General features: G+C 34.7%; 1 protein-coding gene across 2 annotated transcripts; it reads left to right on the forward strand.

The window, feature by feature from the left end:
• The first annotated feature begins 1,182 nt into the window (after positions 1 to 1,182).
• rad21l1 (RAD21 cohesin complex component like 1) lies at positions 1,183 to 24,327 on the forward strand. Of its 2 annotated transcripts, none has more exons than XM_068223010.2 (14): positions 1,183 to 1,676; positions 1,784 to 1,956; positions 6,001 to 6,130; positions 6,222 to 6,321; positions 6,422 to 6,525; positions 6,611 to 6,706; positions 9,729 to 9,833; positions 12,858 to 12,974; positions 15,466 to 15,695; positions 19,452 to 19,548; positions 20,088 to 20,236; positions 20,844 to 20,948; positions 21,276 to 21,350; positions 23,667 to 24,325. In XM_068223010.2, the coding sequence occupies exons 2-14, from the start codon at positions 1,813 to 1,815 to the stop codon at positions 23,853 to 23,855; spliced, it is 1,641 nt and encodes a 546-aa protein (XP_068079111.1). In that variant the 5' UTR covers positions 1,183 to 1,676; positions 1,784 to 1,812; the 3' UTR covers positions 23,856 to 24,325. The 2 variants fall into 2 exon arrangements, with proteins under 2 accessions (XP_068079111.1, NP_001073519.1); NM_001080050.1 differs by having other exon boundaries at positions 1,200 to 1,236; positions 23,667 to 24,327.
• Positions 24,328 to 24,423: the final 96 nt, after the last annotated feature.

Consider the following 24,423-nt stretch of genomic DNA (forward strand, 5'->3'; position numbering starts at 1 on the left):
AATGCCCGAGCTATCTCAGCGCCATTTCACCTCCCGCACAAGCTCGGGCTCCTTCCCTCCCAGTGAGATGACAGTCCATGTCCCAAGAGCTCGTGTCTGTGCCTGACGATCAGGTTGCCATTGGCCTGCAGGAGGATGGTCCCACGTCACTCCTTGGAGCTGAGTGGGATAAAACCCAGCCACTAGTTACTCGCATACGAGCCCCAACCCTAGGCCTGGCTCCAGGGTGGGGGCCTGGCTGTGCCACACCGGGTGACGTCACGATCCTTGATGTTGTTGTGCTCATAGGGGGTTTTTAAACCGCACTTAGTCTGACCTGTCACCTAAGACCTTTTTGCCTTGGGAGACCCTACCAGGGGTATTAGCCCCCAACAACAGCTCTTAGAATCACTCAGGCAATCAAAGCCCTCCACCACGATAAGGTGGCTGTTCATTTCAGTTTGGAATGATATTTTAATATGGAGCAACACTGCTGAAAGATCTTTGGTGCTCCCTCTCCCCTCCATTCAGGACATTCCGGACGATAAGCACTTTGGTCAACATCTGTTGTTTTTAAATGTGCTCTATAAATAAAGCAAATACACATTTTACTTCCATAATACTCCAGTAGAGGAAAAAGTATTGTTAAAGACTTCACACACCTCTTCGATAGTGTCTTCCAGCTATCATCAAGAGATCTGTTGGGCATGTACTCATTAATGATGGGCACTGTGTGTGTGTGTTTGAGAGAAAGAGAGAGAGAGTAAAGTCAGAGAATGTCTCCATATTAACATAATACATCAGGCCTTTGAGGCCTTCAAAATTAAATTTAAATGAATAAATAAAAATTAAATGACTTTGCAGTGTCCTGTTGGGGTTTTCTGAATTATTTATATGGTATCTTTGTAATATTTACAATATAATCTTGTAATTAACCTTATTCAAATGTTGGTATTTATAGAAATATTAGTAATTGTTCATTTTTAAAACAAGAGTACATTAATGCAGCTGTCTAGTTCTTTAAAAATAATTTATTCGATATGTTTAATATTTCATTTTTAATATATTAATTACAAATGTTAATATTTTACAAAGGTAAAATTAATCAATCGTAAATAAATTGACATTAACGCATTAATCTGGGACGACATTTTATGTTCAACATAACAAGTAAATAAAGCGCACGTGAAGTGACGTAACGTTACAGTACGCGAGCGGGAAAATCGATTCCTGTTGATGAACTTTGAGCGGCAACAGGTAAAGGATGTCTAACTTCTACAATAACTTATTTTAAATGAATAAACACATTTTTAGGTCAAACTGTACATAAAGCCGTGGAATGTCCAGGTGTATTTAATTAGCTAGTCTTACGTACACAAGATGGTGTCTCGATAACTAACGAGCTCTCTAGCTAGATAACATTATAGACGTCAAAACCGAGTTCCTAAACCCATAACATTACAAAGTTTATTGCCCATGAAAACAATATTCTGGAGCCTAATTCAAACACTGAACTGTACCAAATGAGGTTTTCTATGTTACGGGCGAACAACTATTAGTTACCGTAACTTATGCTTTGACAACCAAAACAAACAAACAATTCGGCCGTGAGATATGAGACAACCCGCAAAAGTGACGTTAACTTCACTATAACGTTACACCACTCCATATGGTACTGTCAGAATGAATTAGTAAATGTAAGTGTACAGAAACGTCAATAACGCAATTAAATAAGTTAACAAAACGTATATTCAATGTCGTATTCACTTAAGCAAGCGTTCTCCTATGCCGTGTGTTTTCTCAGATATAACTTAACGTACCACACACGCCGAGATGTTTTATGCCCAACTCTTCACCTCTAAACGAGGGACACTCGCCAAAATCTGGCTCGCAGCCCACTGGGAGAAGAAAATAACCAAAGCCCACGTGTTTGAATGTGACTTAGAGACTACCATCAAGGAAATCCTGTCTCCCCAGGTAATGTAAATGGTTTTATATGGTTATTTCTTTATGTATTTCGTCACTGAAAAGGCATGTTCTCTGGAGCGACACTATATGCTCATTTTAAATTGGGTAATTACACGGAATCTTTAATTAGTTAATGGACTCCATTTAAGATCATGTGACTGAAACTGTGAAGTCCATGATGTGCACCTGCTAAGTTTTTGTCTCAGAATATTTTACATACTTCTTTTTTTAGAGCACTTTAAAATGATTTTTTTTTATTTACTGAAAATGTCCATCAAGTAAAAAGAAAAAAAATTGATAATTTCATGTAAAATAATTAGCACTACACAAAGACAAGTGTCTAATAAAGATCAATCCCCAGCTATTTGTATTCCATATAAAACAATTAGCACTACATGGAGATAAGTGTCCAACAATAAAGATAAATCAATCTCCTGCAATTTGTATATTATTAATTGTTTTTTCTCAATTATTTGCTACGTCACACCATATAACATTTTTACGGTGCAATTCAGTAAAAAGTTAAAGAAAACTGAAAGAGTTGATAAAGTTAGTGGTAGTATTTACTCAAACATCAGATTATAAACTACATAAATATAACAGTTTTCTTAAAAAAAAAATTGTTTTGAGTATTTGTAACCTACCCATATAAAATTAACCCATATGGTTACAGATCATAAAAAAGCTCATGTTTTCTGTGTAAAAATGTGTCTTACATAGCTAAAAATGATGATTTTTTTGTTAGAAATTGTGTATTTTTAACCCATATGTATTGTGTATTAATAATATTTAATATAAGATTTCTGTGGGTTTTATTTTATTTATTTTATGTATATAATTGTAATTTTCTCAACTCTGCAAAATAAAATAATTTAAAAGTTACTGTTATCTAAAAAAACTGTCCAAAGCTCTGTTACCGCACCATACTTTACCTTCATATGGGTAGAATGATCTACTACCTCATCTATGTAGGATACAGGAAGTGATATCACTTTCTCTCATTGATAAGATCTGTAAAATTGAAAGGTACCTGCCCTCTCTCTGAGATAATATTTTGAGCTAACATGTTTTTACACTGATTTACAGTGTTTAGTAAACTGTATATCCAAACTAACAGAGTTTATCACTGGGTCCATGCTGTGGGTTGTTTGATATACTTTTAATCATTTAATTTCGTTGGTTTTGGCTGATTAGTTATAAATGGTGAATTCTGTTACTGTCAATCTCTTTAACCTAGTTGGAGCAACATTGCTGTCCATGTTACAAAATTACAAACCAAGTAAACAATTCAATAAAGATGTGTTTTGTTTGTTTGGTAAAGGGATGAAAAATGTTTTCCGTTATCATTTACTCACCCTTCACTTATTTACTCTTCTGTTGATCACAAAAGAAGATATTTTGAAAAATGCAAGACTTTCATAGTATTTGTTTTCTTACTATGCAAGTCGATGGGTTTCAGCAACCAGCATTCTTTAAATATCTTGTTTTGTGTTCAGCAGAAGAAAGAAATTCATGAAGGTTTAAGATTAAATTATGTCATTTTCTTTTTGGGTGAACTATAAACAACCAAAACAATAATGTAATGCTATATAAATGAAATAATGAAATACTAATTTGAGGCATAGGCGAAGCAGTGGCGCAGTAGGTAGTGCTGTCGCCTCACAGCAAGAAGGTCGCTGGTTCCAGCCTCAGCTCAGTTGGCGTTTCTGTATGGAGTTTGCATGTTCTCCCTGCGTTAGCGTGGGTTTCCTCCGGGTGCTCCGGTTTCCCCCACAGTCCAAAGACATGCAGTACAGGTGAATTGGGTAGGCTAAATTGTCTGTAGTGTATGAGTGTGTGTGTGTGTGAATGTGTGTGTGGATGTTTCCCAGAGATGGGTTGCGGCTGGAAGGGCATCCGCTGCATAAAAACTTGCTGGATAAGTTGGTGGTTCATTCCGCTGAAAGGGACTAAGCCGACAAGAAAATGAATGAATAATTTTGAGGCTTTAGGATTTTTTTTTCCTTAACTGTTTGAATTGCAAATGTATCTCTGATTACAGAATCACAGATACTGTATGTTTAAACTGCTGACCAATAATTCGGGGTCAGTTTTTTTTTTTTAAAGAAAATTATTCTGTTTATCATGGCGAAATTTATTAAATGTAAAAGAATTGTTAGTATATTTATTAAATTGTTAAATAACTGCTATTGTAACTTCCATTGTAATATTGTTTTTACTACTATTACCATTAATAATAATAATAATAATAATAATTAATATTACAGTGATTTCTAAAGGATCATGTGACTCAAGACTGGAGTCATAAAGCTGAATATTCATAATTAAAATCTGGAATAAATGAGTAAATTTAATTGTAAACTGCTTTTGAACTGTTTGTTATAGTGCAACATTATTTCACAATTCTAGAATTTGTTTTGTATTTTTGATTAAATAAATGCAGCCTTGGTAAGCAGGAGAAGTTTATTTTAAAACATTTTAAAATCCTACTGACCCTTAAACATTTGACCGGTGTGTATATTAAATCAGACTGTTAATGCGCTTAGTGCTGCAAATCACTTTTAGAGTTAAAAGTGTAACGCTTAATAGGGCTGCACAGTATATTGTTTTAGCATCGATATCGCAATGTATAAACTATTGAGTCACGTTGCAGGAAGTGGCAATTTTGGAGTCATTTTAGTTTGACCATAATAATGTGAAAGTTCATCAATTGCTTGTGTTTTTAAGGCCTGTGTAAACATTTTAAGCGAGTTTAAAGCATTTAGCCACAAAGAATTATTATGTTTGTAATGAAGATAAATTGTATTTAATTCTACATAATAAACAATGTACAGCTTTATTGTATTCAATTCATGCTTATTTCTATAGCGCTTTTACAATGTAGATTGTTGAAGCAGCTTAACATAGAAGTTCTGTAGTATATTGAAACTGTGTCTGTCGAGTTCAGAGTTATTGTACATTTCATTTATTTTATTTCTGTACCTTTTTATTGTTATAAGTTTTTTTCTATATAGGGCTGGGCGATTAATTGAAAAGTAATCGAAATTGACATTCAGAACTTATAATCGATAAAAATTTTTCAGGTCAATTTCTTTCCCTACCGCATTTGGTCACGTGCCCCTGCTCTGTTAAGGCTGATTTATACTTTTGCATTGAATATACGGATATGGCTGACGCAGGCTTTGCGCAGTCACATTCCTCTCGAAAAATTTACCTACACGTTGCACGTTTGCACTACATTGCCGATGATTGGAAGCTGCGCTGAGATGCCTTGAGACAGCATATTTTCCATTACATCAAAATTATTGTTTCAATTAAAACATTTGTTTACAGAACATTCAAGAAATGCACTGCTTAAAATAATATTTACAGGATATACAAGAGCTATATTATTTAGAAGAGATACTACTTATATAATATAATTCTTATACATGTTATAGTATTATTTACTTTTGAAAACATAAATAATTATTAATTTTGTTTCCAAGTTATTTGTTTTCACTTTTTTATAGAAAAAAGGTGTTTGTTTTAGGCAACGTGTGTTTTAAATTCAGTTGTTCAACGTTGATGTTCAATAAATAATCATAGATAGTAGATAGTGTGCGTTTCCTTCAATCATTTTAAAATCAAGTAATGCACCCTTCATTCAAAACTCTTTCATCAGTAATATGTGAGCATATTTACTGTACAAAACTTGAGCTGTGTGGGCAAAAAAATAAAACAATCGTTCATTAATCGTAATCGAGTTATTCAATAATCAAGATTTTGAGTTTAGGCTAAATCGCCCAGCCCTATTTATTTGCTCAACTTTATTTATCTCTGCTTGTAATTTGTATATTATATTTTCATGCACTACCTTGCAAAATCATCCCTATCAATCTACTATTATTATTTCAAGTTATCTTGATTAAAATTGCAATATAAACCGCAGAAAATGTAAACATAGTAATGTATGTTTTTTTCCAATATGGGGCAGCTCTAACTAGAAAATGCTGAATAACAATCATGTGTGTGTGTGTGATCTACGCAATCTATGATTGTTTTTTTTACCAGATTAAAATCGGTCTGCGAACATCAGGTCACCTGCTTTTAGGAGTGGTGAGGATTTACTCAAGGAAGACCAGATACCTTCTGGCAGACTGCAGTGATGCGCTGGTCAAAATCAAAGTGGCTTTTCGTCCAGGTGAATGCAGCTTCATATGTGCTCTGTCCAGTTTTGAATCTCTCAGTGAATTCAGAATTAGAACTAAATAATATTTGTTTTTTGACCACAGGACAGACCGATCTACCTGATGATGCGATGGAGGCCACCTTAAAAACTATTACTTTACCAGAGGATTTCACAGACTTTGACTCTCAGCTGCCTGATCTGAAGTATTGTGTTTACTACTAACACCACTAAACATCTAATTATATTGATTTTATCAGATGTACAGTCTTTATGACCTGTGTGGATTGTTATGTCTCGCCTAAGCACCATTGATGTGGTAGACCACTTCTCTTTGAATCAGTGCCGCACTGAAGATATTACTCTCAAAGAGAACTTCGGGAACCTCTTTCTCAGCTTGGAGAGAATAGGTAACAACTCTGAATTATACTAATAATAATAACAATAAAGTTGTTTTTATATAAATTGTAAAAATATGGCCATTTCTGTGTGAAGGGGAAGAAATGCAGTCTTACCAAGGATTGTTTGATCAGAGTTTCAGTGTCCATGGCGACTGCTTTGGAGATGAGGAAATGGCCGTTGACCTCATTGGTACAGTACATTCACTCATGAGTTCACTATTAAATGAAAGGGGACATCATTATATGTTTAGGGGTGTCATTTTTCACAAATTCCCATGTCTAGTCATCGTTTAATCATAAACTAATTAGTTAATCTTTACCCTTAAATGTACCCTTTCTGTCTGTCATCTATTTGACAAAAATAAGCGAATACTCTGAATTCGTCAAAGATATACACATTCATTCATTTTCCTTGGGCTTAGTCCCTTATTTAGGGGTCACCACAGCTGGATGAACAACCAACTATTCCAGCATACGTTTTACACAGCGGATGCCCTTCCAGCCACAACCCAGTACTGGGGAACACCCATACACTCACATTCACACTCATACACTACGATCAATTCAGTTTACCCAATTGACCTATAGCACCCGGAGGAAACCCATGCCAACACAGTGAGAACATGCAAACTCCACACCGAAATGCCAACTGGCCCGGCCGGGACGCAAACCAGCAACCTTCTTGCTGTAAGGCAACAGTGCTAAGCACTGAGCCGCCAAGATATACAGAAAAAAGTTTTAAAAACAAAACTCGTTTTCATTGTGGTCCTTGATTTAAAGTACAGATCTTACTACTCCTGGTAACAGGTACACCGTGACACTACATTATAAAATAAATATAAATACAGTCATACAAAAACCCCATTAAAACATACTGTAAAATTAATCAACATACTATTCTGTTTAAGAGTTAGTTTTTAGATTATAAACTAAAACAAACCACATTTGTAATGCATTTAATACCCACAGGCAGTTTATTCCATAGCACTAAACCACAATATTTAAAAGACCCAAAATCAAAAGTTAATATGTTAGTAAGTTTGTCCTAAATGGAAAGTTCAGCCAACAATTATGATTATGTCGTGAGTTTCTTTCTTCTGTTAAACACAAAAGAAGATATTTTGAAGAATGCTGGTTTGTTGGGACTCGTTAACTTCCATAGTAATTTCTTTTCCTGCTATGGAAGTTAATGGGTTCCAAAAACTGAATTGGTCAAAATATCTTCTTTTGAGTTAAAAAAAAGAAAGAAACTCATAAAGGTTTAAAACCACACGAGGGAGAATAAATGATGAGGTCATTTTGTTTTTTGAGGGTGAACTACCCCTTTAAGCAGGGTGTCTGCGAGGTCTCAAAAAGACTTAAAATGTCTTAAGTTTCAAAAACTAAATTTTAGGTCTAAAAAAGTCGTAAATTCACTGTGTTGCACTGATGGTCTTAATGATTTTAAACAGGTCTTAATTTTAAAAGTTCTCCAAGTAAAGTTACTCAATTGGGCTGGCATCCATCCAATCACCAACAATCCATCTAAATATATTTATTTAAGTTTTTTATTACAAAGAGATACAATTCACAACTAGCAGCACATTTCCTAATCAGGCAAAGAAAACTAAAAACAATTACACAATTTCTCATGATAATAACATTGTGTTGAAAACTTTATACAACTAGAGTTCTTTTGTTTTGAAACATTAAAATATGTGTTTACATTTAGATTTTTTCCCAATGCCATTGGCCCAACCGCGTCATTACAAATAATCCATAGCGTTTAGCCCTGTAAAAGTCTGCAATTTAATTCATAATGGTCTTAAAAGAGTCTCAAAAAGTTTTAAATTTGACTTGCTGCAGAAACCCTGTTAAGGTTATCTATAGGCTTGTGTGCTCCAAAATATAGACAGAATTCACATTTAAAAGATGTGTGTGTAATCATTGATTTGATGATGGCACCCAATACTTCAGTTTCTCATCAAATCATCTGACCAATCAAATGCTCTCCAGTATTTGGAACACCCTGCCCACTACAGTTCAAGAAGCTAAAGCTGAAACAGAAATCAGTTACTTATTGATGTGTAACCAAGCGTTCACACCGCAGTTTCGTCTAAATGCATGTACATATACGAAAATGATAACAACTAGCTACAGTACAATATGCAAATGACTCTCAAATCACATGCATCCTTACCCATGAGAAAATGGTTTTACTGTAAATAAAAAACTAGCATTATTAAAAAAAAAATCAATGACTAATAATTTAATAGTTTCCCAGTACTGGGTTGCGGCTGAAAGGACATCCACTGCGTAAAACATACGCTGGAATATTTGGAGATTATTCCGCTATGACAACCCTTGATAAATAAGGGAGGACAATGAGTGAATGAATAAATAATAGTTTAATAGAATTATTGAGTGCATTATTTTCTTTCCAGAAGCAATATTGCGCATATTAAAGGAAATAAGTGATATCCATTCTTAAGCATCGTTCACTTTTTCTCATTTTAAGCATTATAAACTCTAGATGATGGATAATAAAGCCCAAAGTGTCTTTTTTTCCCAAAGATACATAAAGTGTGAATGTAGACCAAATCATTCAGCAACTGTTAATGTTTTAGTTTGGGAAGGTCAGTTTTAGAGAAAATGCCTCTGACATTGTGGAAACACCGATACAGTCACAGAAAACTTTACAGAAATCTCATTTTGCATGTCCTCTTCATTAAATTTGAAATATAAACTCATGAAACACTTGGCTTTCAAGTCTATTTTTTCTAGGACATTACATTAATGTTTTCCTGTGTTTGTATATGGAAAAACAAATATTGAACACAATACAATTTTTTTTCTCATGACTTCATAATGTATCACTTTTCATATTTTTGAGCATGTAACTTCCCCTTTTACTACAGTAAAGCTTCTTCCTAATGATACCTGTGTTTGTAGCTTACTGGAGTCAGGAACTGTTACTATTTAAAGTTAGGTAGGTGTAAATCCCCAAAACTGGTTAATTGGCCATCGGTATGATGGATTAATTTAAGGGATTATCAACAACTAATCAATTGTTGTTTGCATTTCATGTTAAAAAATCCACATGAAAACAAAAGTTTTTTATGTTTACTGTTACTGTCATAAAAAACAAATAATGAAATGTTTATAACCTTTAATCTTTTGTGTGATTTGTGTTTTTGTATTAATATTTTTAATTGTGCCCTTTTTTATTAAAGATATTATAGCGAATACAGCTGAGGACACTCTGATGTCTGATTTCAATGGAAACTCTATTAATGAATTGCCAGCTACACCTCCTCCAACTGCTGTCAACGCAGTAGGTAATGATACATTAGTTTTCTACATCTTCGCATCACATTGCATTTGACTCTGTGAACAGGCAGCTTATCATTTGTTGTTGGTTCATGGTTTATTCACCTTTGTATTTCCTTCTCATTACACTGTATAAAATGCAGGGTTCCACACAATTCATTCATGTTGTCGCAGCACATACTGATTAAGTTAACTTAACAAATTTAAGTGGATTGAAAATAAAATAATCAAGTTGTCCCAAAAACATGTCAAGAATTCAGCTCATTTATATAAGTTTATATTTAAGTTATCATTCTTCCATAGCACAGCGCCACATCAAAATTCAAAATTACAGCTTCTCATTCAAAACATTCAGTCATTGTCTTTTTTTGATAGCTGGTTATAATCGAACCAAAATGTAATAAAAGGTAAGTGAATTATAACAGCGCAAACCTTTCTGTAATCGTAGTAGTGCTGTGCGTTATTTGTTTTACCCTTTAAGGAGACATGCTGACTGATTGACTGACAGGTGCGAGATGAGTGAGGCTAGCAAACACAGCGTAGCTTTTAGTTAAGATGAACATAATTTCCATAATTGTACTTTATTGATAATGGTGTATGGCTCTGCATGTAATGACTTTATCTTGCTGGAGTTTATGGCCGTTTCACTTTACTTCAGGACGCGTCAGTGCCACTCTGTAGGTCTATTGGAGACATTTCATAAATATTTCTAGCAAATCTAATAAAAGACGGAGTCATACTTGTACATAAACCCACTAAATCGCACTTTAGCAGCATTTATTTGAGAGCAGACAAGAAAATCTGCACTTGAGCAGCGTATGTTTGAGGCCGTGCAAAACGTTTATACTCAAACTGAAGAAATCGGGGCGCAAGCAAAGAGATTCGCATGCTCGTATTACATGAATGCGATCTCGACTTGTAATACTGCGCTCACGACATTTGTCATTGAAATAACACCATAGGTAGTTCTGTGTAAAAGACCTGCCGCCACAGCTAGAAAAAATCCTAGAGGAAACTCTAATAAATTAACTTATAAGTTTATGTTCATTTATATTCTTTTAGCTCATTTATATAAGTTTAGGTTAAGTAACTTATAAAATTTGACTGTAGTATTAATGAAAAAGAACATTGTGTATACAATAAATATTTACAAGAGCTCAAAGTGGTGAAACTAATATTTATTTCCAAACCAATTATAATAATAAAATACAGATATAAACATTTATGGAATAAACTTTTTAAAAGTTTGATAAAATATAAAAAATGAAGCTCAGTGGTTAGCACTGTTGCCTCACAGCAAGATGGTCGCTGGTTCGAGTCCCGGCTTGGTCAAGTGGCGTTTCTGTGTGGTGTTTGCATGGCGTGAGTTTCCTCCGGGTGCTCTGGTTTCCCCCACAGTCCAAACACATGCGCTATAGGTCAATTGAATAGACTAAATTGGCCGTAGTGTATAAACGTAAATAAGTGTGTACGGATGTTTCCCAGTACAGGGTTGCAGCTGGAAGGGCATCCGCTGTGTAAAAACATATGCTGGATAAGTTGGCAGTTCGTTCCGCTGTGGTGACCACTGATGAATAAAAGGACTAAGCCTAAGGAAAATAAATAAATTAATAATGATCCCCCTTGTTTCTTTAGTATGTATATTCTTTCAATAGTAACAATTATATTAGTTAAATTTGCATTCACGCAAATTGATGTCATTCACTTACAAGTTTTTGTCCAACAAACACCTATACAACAGCTAACAATAACCTATAAACAAGAAAAAAAGTAGCAATAAATAAATAAATCAAAATAAGGTGGATAAATAAACGCTGATAACAAAATAATAGCAATAGTAGTTGTGCGGTTTGTGGGGAGGACCAATAGACTTTTGAACATTGTCAGTAAGTTGCAGTAAATTGTAATTATTTATTTACAGTGCGCTTGAAAAATTAGTCTTACTGTTATCCAAAATAGCCGTTAAGTCACTGTAAATGTTACAGTTAATTGTAATGACTTACTAATTACTTAGATTTTTCCAATTTAGCATAAAGTAAAGAGGCAAAATGATGATAAAAAATATTTTATATAACATTCAATAACATATATACGGTTGAAGTCAGAATTATTAGCCCCCTTTTGATTTTTATTTTCTTTTTTAAATATTTCCCAAATGATTTTTAGCAGAGCAATGAAATTTTCACAGTATGTCTGATAATATTGTTTCTTCTGGAGAAAGTCTTATTTGTTTTATTTCGGCTAGAATAAAAGCCGCTATTAATTTTTAAAAAACATTTTTGGGACAAAATTATTAGCCCCTTTAAGCTAATTTTTTTCCCCGATAATCTACAGAACAAACCATCGTTATACAATAACTTGACTAATTACCCTAACCTGCCTTGTTCACCTTATTAACCTAGTTAAGCCTTTAAATGTCACTTTAAGCCGTATAGAAGTGTCTTAAAAAATATCTAGTAAAATATTATTTACTGTCACCATGGCAAAGATAATATAAATCAGTTATTAGAAATAAGTTTTTAAAACTATTATGCTTAGAAATGTGCTGAAACAATCTACCCAGAACAGAAATTAGGGGGAAAAAATAAACAGGGGCGCTATTAATTCAGGGGGGCTAATAATTCTAACTTCAACTGTATATGCAAGTGTGTTTTAATAAGTCACTTTAGCTCTTTAAAAAAGTGGTATAAGTGTTATAGATAACTAAAATAATGATAGGATAGGATATAAGAATAATAAGATTTTAAAAAGACTGTTGAATCTCTAATTTGTTATGTGGACGTATCGTAACAAGGCAAGTTAATTTATGTAGCGCATTTCATATACATTGGTAATTCAAAGTGCTTTACATAAACAAGAATAAACAACACATACAAATAAACAACAGCAAGAAATAAACAACAAGAAAATAAAAAAACAAAGAATAAAAATGCTTAAAAACAGATTGAAATGTGTTATTGTGACGTTATCGGTGCAGGAATTTCTTTTGGCTTACAACATCTAACATTTACCATTGTGTCATTATCTCAAAGAACCGGAGAAACCAGAAACTTCCTGTTTAAAAGAAAGGAGCAGTCCAGATGTGACTGAGACCACTTTCCTGGTAAACGAAGACGAAGGTTTTGCTCTTGCACCTGTTTCTGCCACACGTGAGTGTTAACTCTGAATAATAGCAAACATTGGTGAAAATTGTGTTAAGTGCATAGGCCTGTCACCATGTCTGTTTTTGTTGTACGATATAATGCAACAAAATATATTGCGATAAGCGATATTATTGTCATTTTAAGCCCATTTTATGCCACTCATTATATAATGCCAGAATGACAATATAACAGCATTACAATACAAGTACACTCTTCTAATAAACACATCATATTTTATTCTTAAGAATGTTTAGTTTAAATATAGTCAATTTAACAGATCAATAATTAGGCATTAGAGTCAGAATGTGAAAACACATATCCTAAATAAATAATAGTAAATATTAATAAAAAAGTGCAGGTGAAAAATAACAGAGGCTGCAATATCTGCTACCAGATCTATTTTCACACACATGAAAATATACTAAAGTAATTTATAGTAAATACAATAGTGTTTTTAACCGTACTGACACCTCCAATAGAGATAGAGATGTTGCATCAGCTAAAATGCTGCTAGAATTGTTTTTCATGTATGGGCGATATATATTGCATCACCAGAAATGATTGAGGTCATATCCATGTGTTCTGCGATAAGTCCATATATTGATTATTGTGACAGACCTATACTTGCAACTCTTAGTTCTGTAATGTGCATCTCTTAAAATGGAGAGTTTATCCATAAAAGCTGTTGAAACTTGGCTTCAACAGCATTAATTAGAGAAGTAACCAAAATATTTTATCTAGCCTCACTACACCCCTCAGTTATCCATTTAATGGTGTAGTTTTAGCTGGATTTGTAAAGCCACATGAGGGTGCTGTTGACAACCAGTTGGTTTTACATGCCAAAGGATGATAATGAATCATCTACTGGAGTACATGATGTACTCAGTGCCCACATATTCATTTTCTGAGGGTTTTATTTGCATTTGGCAAATGGTGTAATACATACACTGCAAAAAAATGAGTTTTTGTCTCATTTCTAGTCTAAATATCTAAAAATCCCAAAATCAAGAAACATTTTCTAGACACTAAAAATATTGTCTTGTTTTTAGAAATAATGAGTCAAAAAATGAGTCAAAATGAAGTGAGTTTTTCCTTATATCAAACAAAATAATCTGGCAATAGGGTATGGTAAAAATATTGTTTTCGCTTTGGAATAACATTATTTAGCTCACCCCATTGGCACATTATTTGGCTTGTTTAAAGGAAAAACTCATCTAATTTTGACTTATTTCTGAAAACAAGACATTTATTTTTCTGTTTGTGTAGAAAATGCTTCTTAATTTAGGCATTTTTAGACATTTAGACTAGAAACAAGACAAACACTCTAAGTAAGTAAAGCATTTTAGCAATGTAGCCATGGGATGAATACTGCATCCCATTATGTAATAAAGGTAATGTGTGTTACAGTTTTCCATCTTTTTTATCTATGTAGCACTGCCAAATATAAAAAAATTGCATGATACAAGGTTAAAATTTAAATATTTAATATTGTGAGATGGTAAATAAACACCATTTCCTGATGTGTATGCATACATTGACTAGCATAATATAGTAGTACATGCTGCATGCTAACATTCCTTTCTGAGTGTAAATATTAGGACTGCACAATATATCGTTTAGGCATCGCTATTGCAATGTGATCATTCAAAATAGTCAAGGCAAGATATGAGTCTGGATTGAAACATTTTTATTCAGGCATAAGAAATTGTACCATTTGTAACATTAATAACTATTCATTTTATTGAATTATTTGTATTATCCAGTTACTGTACCTAAATACTGTTAGGTATAAAAAGGATAAAACACCTTTTTTAATTGGATCTGTTTCTTTATTAAATTTCTAAATGCTTTTAGTAGGGCTGCATAATATACTCACTGGCCACTTTATTAGGTACACCTGTCCAACTGCTTGTTAACGCAAATTTCTAATCAGCCAAACACATGGCAGCAACTCAAAGCATTTAGACATGTAGACATGGTCAAAAAGATCTGATGTCTACATGTCTAAATGCATTGAGTTGCTGCCATGTGATTGGCTGATTAAAAATTTGCATTAACAAGCATTTGGACAAGTGAACCTAATAAAGTGGGTGTTGAGTGTATATCACCGAAGAACAAAATATTGCAATGTTAGATTTTTCCAAATATCGTGCAGACCTAGTAAATATGTTTAGAAATGGCTTGCAATGGGATCTTTTATATTTTCAGTCCGCCAGCCCAAGCACTTCCGGTGCACTGTCGCACCATTACAACATTGCCACGTTTGTGATCTGATTTCTTTAAAAACCTGTTATATTCACTGCCAGATAGATATACAATATGAAGCGGGTCTCAGACCGGAGAAGAAGCACTGCATTAAATTCAATTTTTCTCCGAATAAAATTGAAATTAATCACATAAACCTTTTACTGGGAGTTTATCTTTGGCTGAAAAATACTTGCTGTGCAAATAGCCCATTTGAAGACATGGGACTAATAGGCAGGTCTAACGTCTTCAGCTTGTTCAGCAAAGAAAAGGAAGGTGAGGAAGCGTAAGCTGGTGATTGACCGGTCAAAGCAGCTAACTAACAGCGCCATCAGGGATCAGCTGGCGGACTGCTCTGACATTTTATCCCCGCTGGAGATTGCCCCGCCCACTCGCCAGCTGATGGAGTGGCGGGAGAGCGGAGGAGTGAAGCAGCTGATCTCAAGCTTTTGCCTTCCTGTTCTTCATCCTGACTTAAAGCAGGTAACACTCACACACACATACAGTTGAAGTCAGAATTAATAACCCTCCTGAAGTAACATTTTTTCTCCGATTTCTGCTTAATGAAAATAAGTTGTTTTTTCAACACATTTCTAAACATAATAGTCTTAATAACTAATTCTAACAACTGATTTCTTTTATATTTGCCATAATGAAAATACATAGTAATTGACTAGATCTTTTTCAAGATGCTAGTATTCAGCTTACAGTGACATTTAAAGGCTTAACTAGGTTAATTAGGCGAGTTATGGTAATTAGGCAAATCATTGTATAACAGTGGTTTGTTCTGTAGACAATTGAAAACAAATATTCCTTTAAGGAGGCTAATAATATTGACCTTAAAATGATTTTTAAAATATTAAAGGTGCTTTTATTCTAGCCGAAATAAAACAAATAACACTTTCTCCAGAAGAAAAAATATTATAGAAGCACTGTGAGAAATACCTTGCTCTGTTAAGACCCGATCCCAATTCTACCCCTTAGCCCTTCCCCTTACCTCTCCCCCTCGTTTTGCGCGTTTGCGTCAAGGGGTAGGGGTGTCCTAATTCTCGTTAGTTTAGCTAAGGAGAAGGGGTGAATAGCCCTTCGAACAAAGATTTTTCAGGACCACACTCGAAACCAAGGGGTAAGAAAATTTCCCAGAAGACACCAGCCACAACAGCAGCATTGCTGATCCCTGATGTAAGGAGATCCACAAATTAGCATTTTTTTTTTGTCATTATTAAGAATTTTTACAAAAAACAAGCACGTTTTAATATATTCATAACCGCGTTTGTGTTTTACCATAATGCTTTAAAAAAATGCTAAAAAAACTAAAGTGCAGTCCCACAACATTCTGACACTTGAATCCCCTGTCAGAAAAGTCTAATGGCTGGGAATGAGCTTTTTACAGTGTCTGCTATAATATTAATGTTGTTTTTTTGTGTGTTTACATTGATGAATATGGCCACTAATACACAGTACAGTTACAATCTTATTGTCACATTAGATCGTTACGATAACATCATATATGCCCGTAGTGAATTCCTGAAGATAAATAACAAAAAATAGTACAACTAGAGTCACTCCAGCAGTCAAGATCGTCTGATCTCATACGAAGCAAGAGATATCAATGACATATGGTGGCGTGTGCAGGTGCTATAGTGCTGCCCCAATTCTTAGGGGTAAATTTTGAAGCCCTTCCCCTTAACTCTCGGTTGTAAGGGCCAAGGGGAAGAGGAATGGGTAGGGGAACAAAAATAATATTAGGATTTGGCCTAAACATCATTTGGCAAATGTTTGAAAAAGAAAAAACTGTAAAAATCACAGGTAGGATGAATAATTCTGACTTCAACTGTACACACACCAAAGTTATTTTGGTTTGGCATTTTAAACTAGTTTTTATTTTGGTGCTATTATTAAATTCCCTGTAAATTTCTGTTTGTTTCATTAGTTTTACACGAACATGTATAGAACATGTATATTTAGTTTTTCGATATCTTTTTAAATAATGCTAGTTTAGCAGTGTTCATGGAGCACATAAGGTGTCGACCGATTCGTATTTGCACAACTTACATTAACTGTTAGGCAATCCTCTTAGTCATAAAATAGAAAGTTTGAACAGATACTGAATCTTAGCCCATACAAATTCAATGAATAAAAGTAAAAATAATAAAGAATTCAGACAATTGTCCTCATATTAAAAATCAAATGAAGAAAAGATACAATGCATCTTTTATGTTTATATAGAAAATATGTTTTTCAACAGTGGGTACAGAAAGTATTCAGACCCGCTTACATTTTTCACTCTTTGTTATATTGAAGCCTTTTGCTAAGAATCATTTAAGTTCATTTTTTTCCTCATTAATGTACACAGCATCCCATATTGACAGAAAAACACAGAGCTGTTGACATTTTTGCAGAGTTATTAAAAATGAAAAACTGAAATATCACATGGTCTTAAGTATTCAGATCCTTTGCTCAGTATTTAGTAGAAGCCCCCTTTTGATCTAATACAACCTGCAGTCTTTTTGGGAAAGATGCAACAAGTTTTTTCACACCTGAATTTGGGGATCCTCCATTCCTCCTTGCAGATCCTCTCCAGTTCTGTCTGGTTGGATGGTAAACATTGGTGGACAGCCATTTTAAGTTTCTCCAGAGATGCTTAATTGGGTTTAAGTCAGGGCTCTGACCGGGGCATTCAAGAACAGTCAGAGGTGTTGTGAAAACACTCTTTCTTTATTTTAAGTGTGTGCTAAGGGTCATTGCCTTGTTGGAAGGTAACCCTTCAGCCCAGTCTGAGGTCTTGAGCACTCTGGAAAAGGCTTTCATCCAGGATAACCCTGTACTTGGCCACATTCATCTTTCCCTCGATTACAACCAGTCATCCTGTTTCTGGAGCTGAAAAACAACCCCCCAGCATGATGCTGCCTCCATGCTTCACTGTTGGGACTATATTGGATAGGTAATGAGCAGGGCCTTGTTTTTTGCCACACACCATTAAGAATTAAGGCCAAAAAGTTCTAACTTGGTCTCATCAGATCAGAAAATCATAAAAAATCCTCACCATCTTGGAGTCCTTCAGCTGTTTTTAGCAAACTCCATGCAGGCTTCCATGTGTCAGGCCACTCTGCCATAAAGCTTGACTGGCTGCAGTGATGGTTGACCTTCTACAACTTTCTTCAGACTGCATTTCTGGATCTCAGCCACAGTGATCTTTGCTTTCTTCTTTACCTCTCTCACCAAGGCTCCTCTTCCTTGATAGCTCGGTTTGGCCAGGCAGCCAGCTCTAGAAAGGGTTCTGGTCATCCCAAATGTCTTTCATTTAAGGATTATGGAGGCTGCTGTGCTCTCAGAAAACAAAAGTGCAGCAGATTTTTTTTTTGCAACCTTGACCAGATCTGTGCCTTGCCACAATTCTGTCTCTGAGCTCTTCTGGCAGTTCCTTTGACCTCATGATTCTCATTTCTGACATGCATTGTGAGCTGTTAGGTCTTATATGGGTGTGTGGCTTTCTTAATCAATGTTATCTAACAGCTAAACTCAAATGAAGGTGTAGAAGCATCTCAAAGATGATCAATAAAATTGGACAGCACCTGAGTAAAATATCTGTCACAGCAAAGGGTCTGAATACTCATGACCATGTGATATTTCAGTTTTTCTTTTTTAATAACTCTGCAAAAATGTCAGCATTAATGTGTGTACATTAATGAGGAAAAATAAACTTAAATGATTTTAGCAAATGGCTGCAATATAACAAAGAGTGAAAAAATTTAGGGGGTCTGAATACTTTCCTTACCCACTATATATAATCATGCTCTTGATTTGTGTTTGCTACTGGTGTTTCTCTAAACAGCTGCAGTTCAGGTTATTATTATTATTATTATTATTATTTATTTAATTTTTTTGCGAAAGAATGGGTGCTTTTTAACTCTGAAAAAAATTACTTGTGCTAATTCTTGTTTTATTTCAGATTTTTTTTCAGTAACTGTTGTTAGTTTCATTTAGTCAGTTTTTGATTTATTGTGAATTTTTTTTTTTATTTCATTTCGGTCAACAAAAATGTTTTTCGACCAATAGTTTTAGTCTCAGATTTAGTTTTTATTCAATAAAATTACCATGACACATACACACAGACACACAAACACACACACACACTGCTGAAATAGCAGCAGAGAGGTGCACAGCTATGATTATACTGTCAGTGTAGCATTAGGGCAGTGCATTATGGGAAAACCTCCTCTCCCTCCATTCCTCTAGCTGTTCCCTTCTGAGGTGTCACCTAGGAGACAGGGCTTGAAGGGAGGAGCGAGACAGCAGACTGACCCCGAAGAGATGAGGGAGCAAACTAGAGAGGGTAAGAAATTACACTGCTTCAGGCAGAAAAACAGTGATGAAAATCTGTCAAGTAGAGTTTCTAAGAATAATGCCTGAAATCTCAATCTGTGCATTCTAATACATTTTGTTGGGTTCAATCATGAAATAAACAGCATTATACAGTTGAAGTCAAAATTATGAGCCCTCCTGTGAATCATATTTATAAAAAAGAATTGCCTTATATAGTTACGGTATATTCAATCCCTTATAGAAGGGATTTAAATACCCTAACTTGCCTAGTTAACCTAATTAACCAAGTTAAGCTTTTAAATGTCACTTTAAGCTGAATACTAGTATCTTGAAGAGTTTCTAGTCAAATATAATGTACTTTCATCATGGCAAGATAAAGAAAATCAGTTATTAGAAATAAGTTATTAAAACTATTATGTTTAAAATTGTGTTAAAATCTTTTACTGTTAAACATAAATTGGGGAAGAAAATATTCAGGAGAGCTAATAATTCTGACTTAATCTGTATATGATTAATCTAATCTTGTTTGGTGTGCATGTGTTCCTGTAGCAGTAGAAGAGGACACTGTTCAGCCAGTGATGGATGACTGGAGTTTACTGCAAGACTCTGTTGCTCAAGAACAGCCAGTAGATGCAGACACTACTCTAGAAGATTCTGTTTGTCATCCAGAGCCTCCACCTTCCTGGAACAGCACCATTGTAAGAAATACTCATGCGCTTAAAGTGCAAATGAAATCAAAACTAACCATATTGATTTTGTTAGCTCACATTGCTAGTTTTATGGTGAACAATTCATCCGTGCATGTCATTAAGGACAAAAAAAAATAGTTTGCCCTTGTTACCTGTTTGTTTTTCGGTTAAATTGTCAGATTACATCTGTCTGAGGCATTGGGCGTGGCTAACATACTTAACCACGCCCCTCCAACTTTCAGCAAACAGAAATGGTGAGCAGAAGTCTGTTAGGTTGTAATATCTCATCTAAAACCCATTTCCCGATCTTTTTGAATGAAGTCCCTGCTTTACTACATCCAATCAGCTCACAGTAGAAAACACAAGCCATGCCCACTGTTTTCTCATTTATTATTACGCTTATCTTGAAACTGTGTCATAATATGGAGAGAGAAAAACAGCCACAGCTTCTGGTTCATGTCATGTTCATGTTTGTTGTGAATATGATCCCTCTAGTGGAGAAAGTTTCACATTGTGCCTTTTAATTTGTGCAAGATCATAATTTTGAGTCAGAGTGTAACTAATCATAAACTTTGATGCTCTCTCACCCCTTCTCATTCCCTCTTGGTCATTGCAGGAGAGTAGGTTGGAGGTGTCGTATCCAGAGCCTCAGTCTGAGATCTCCACGCTCAGTCATCCATCTGTAGAGATGAGGGAAACCCCACTGGTGACAAAAACACAAGTAATGCCAAACACTCCACCACGCACAAAACAGGAGAACCTGGTGTGTTTTCTAAATGAATTAAACTGACATGCCACAACTAATCAATAATAATGAATATGAAAGTCATAAATAAGTTTCAGCATCATTTATTGAACTCTGTGCACTGAGATAGCAACTGTAAGAATACATTAAATTGATCAAACATGACTGAAGAGTTTTCTAATGTTACTAAATATTGAATAAATGCTGTTTTTTTTTTTTTAAATCTTCCACTTCTTTATCAAATAATTGTACTAAAAAAGCGGTGGATCAGCAGAACATTTGACCCCTTACCTTTGTTTGCAGTCAGTTCTGGGCAGCCAGGATTTGGAGGACAGAAGAATGACCAGTCGGGCACACGATCTCCTCCAGGCCCTCAAAGTAAGAAATAAGGGAAAACTAATGTATGTGGGATTGTTGGTATTTAAAGGGGGCTGGCTTTTGACTCAATCACACACACATTTGTTGGACACTGCTCACAGTAGCAGTTATAGGTCATGTTAAAGCACAGAATGTTTTTTGCATTACCACCTTTTTAAGGTCATGCCATAGCATCTCAATTAGATTCAGGTCAGGACTTTGACTAGGCCACTCCAAAGCCATTATTTGATTTTCTTCAGCCACTCTGTAGTGGTGTAATTTGGATCATTGTCCTGCTGATAAACCCAAGGTTGCTTCAGCTTAAAGTCTCTGAACCCATTAACATTAACAAGCAGATGAACTGGTGTACCTCATAAAGTATCCTGTGAGTGTATATACTATGTAGTTTGTATGATTTGAGATCTCGTGTGGTCTGAGAGACGTGATTGTTTGCTACACACCTACAGCCTGTTCCCAGACTGCATGATGTATTATAATACACAGACATGGCAAGAGTTGTCTGAAAGCACTAGTTCCAGTCAGTTTCACTTGACTTCATTCACTTTCTGAGTGTTGGGTCTGTACGGGTTTCCCTGCTAGTAATGGGTTTACACATTAAAAAGCTATTCTGAATTGGAACAGTTTAATATATTAGACCTGGAGTGTATCAACAGTTTTAAACATGTCAGCAAAAGTTAGATAACATAGTTTAAACACATTTTAATGTCACACCAAAGGTCTATATTATTAGCCCCATGATAAATATTTTTTGATTGGAACAAGAAAAAATTACGGTTGTCCAATGAGGAGGCCCACATGCAATCTAGATACCTGCAGATTTTTTAGCGCTTTGTTGAATCTATTTATTTACTTATGAGAATGCGTGTATATGATTTACATATGTGTGCATGTGTGATTTATGTCAAATGTAGATATATTTATGTAGATATATTATAAGAGAGATTTGCTTTGTTTACAAAACAAGCTTGGATTTGCATTGCAAAACTTAAAAGTTACAGTTTTATTTTTTTTTCTATTTAAAATGTTTTTTTTAGTCACTATACTCTCAAAATGATTTCACATAAATCTGCAGATTATTTACAAAATTCAGTGCAGAAATAGCAAAAAAATGTCTGCAGATTTTGTCTGGCCCTGCCAATGATATGCCTAATCAGGCAAACTTGCGTAGTTAGTGTAATTACCCTAGTTGACTCTTTAAATTGCACTTTAAGCTTAATACTAGTATTGTACAATATAACTAGTAAAATATTGTGTACTGTCATTGTGGCAAAGAAAATTAATTCAAAATTGGTTATTCATTATATTGTTTAGAAATGTGTTGACATGTCAAGTGTATGGAATATTAGCAAATTGAAATGTCTATATATAAGATATTTGGGTAACTTGTATAGGCAAAGTCCATTTGATTGCTAAAATTGTACTCCTCAAGATGCTTCAGGATTGCCAACCTAGTAACCAGATATAAACATTATTAAGCTTGTCCTGGGTAAAATGAAGGAGGAGGCATTAATGATGATGAATAATGATTAATGATGAGTCCTGCTAGAACGCTTTCTTTGCCGTTCCGACGACTTTATTAAAAATGTATTTGAATTATTGCAGAGATGTATGGATGCAGTCCTTCAAGCTCATGGGAGCCATACACAATATAAAAAAATTAAGCTTAATACAAGTATCTTACAATATAACTAGTAAAAATATTGTGTACTGTCATTTTGGCAAATATAAAATTAATTCAAAATTGATTATTTTATTATATTATGTTTAAAAATGTGTTGATATGTCAAGTGTATGGAAAATTAGCAAGTTAAAATGTCTAAATATTTGGGTAACATTTATAGGCAAAGTCCATTTGATTGCTAAAATTGTACCCCTCAAGATGCTTCAGGATTGGCCAACCCAGTCCCCAGGCATGAATGTTATTGATATGTCTGGGGTAAGATGAAGGAGGGGGTATTAAAGATGAATACAAAGAATCTTGATGAACTCTGGGAGTCCTGCAAGAACGTTTTTTTGTCAATGCAGATGACTTTATTAAAAAGTGATTTGAGTCATTGCAGAGATGTATGGATGCAGCATGTTGATATGTCAAGTGTATGGAATATTATCAAGTTAATATATATATGTGTGAAAGATATTTGGGTAACTTGTGTTGGCAAAGTATATTTGATTGCTAAAAGTGTGCCCCTTAGAAGATCCTTTTAAAAAGGTTTACCCTCCTGAAAGGAGCATTAACATTTGTGTTGTGGATAATGTGCTTGAAGAAACGCCTCAATTTTAGCATTTACCTTACACTAACTTTTCCTTTTTCTTCAGAGTCAAGACTCTTCTCCCGATGCAGTGTACAGTCTTCATGCTTTATGTGAGAGCGGCAGCCGTTCATACGTGGCAGCCTTATTTTTCTGCATGCTTGTGTTAAGAAAGCAACAATTCCTCAACCTCCATCAGAGCGCCCCATACAGTGACATCATCGCCACACCTGGGCCTCTCTTTCACTCCATCTAGAGCAGCTAGACATGCAGCAGTGGAGGAAAACATTTGTGAGTTTGATTTTGGTCTCGCACGTCTTCTTGGTTGAAAGTAATTTTGATGGATTTCTGTCAAAAAAAAAGTCGATTTGTTATGAATCCCTATGGAGAAGCGTTCAAAACAATGGCATGCATCTGTGTGGTGTTTCTAAAACAGTGGGTTGAGCTGTGGTAGAGAAGAAGTGTAGAGCAGCAAGCAGCCCAGTATGTTGTCTGCATATGAAATGGTCACTAATATGATTTGATTTTTATCATTCAGTTTAAGTAGTTGAATGAATTAAACTGACCAACATTTGTTCATTCCTTTGAAACTTAAGCCGTAATAGGTTGTAAAGTAGTAATAGAGTTCTACTATGTGTTCGTTACTATGATCTGTTTGCTCTTTTCACTGTCTTTAAAAAACATTAAAGGATAAATGAAATTAATAAATTTTGCAAAAGTTAAAAATATTACTCTTGTATTATTTCAATCTATGCGATACTTTCTCAAAGACAATACACTTTATTAGGTACACCTGTCAAACTGCACATTAACGCAAATTTCTA

This window comes from Danio rerio, chromosome 8 (genome assembly GCF_049306965.1).
Source record: "Danio rerio strain Tuebingen ecotype United States chromosome 8, GRCz12tu, whole genome shotgun sequence".
In the NCBI taxonomy this organism is placed as follows: domain Eukaryota; kingdom Metazoa; phylum Chordata; class Actinopteri; order Cypriniformes; family Danionidae; genus Danio; species Danio rerio.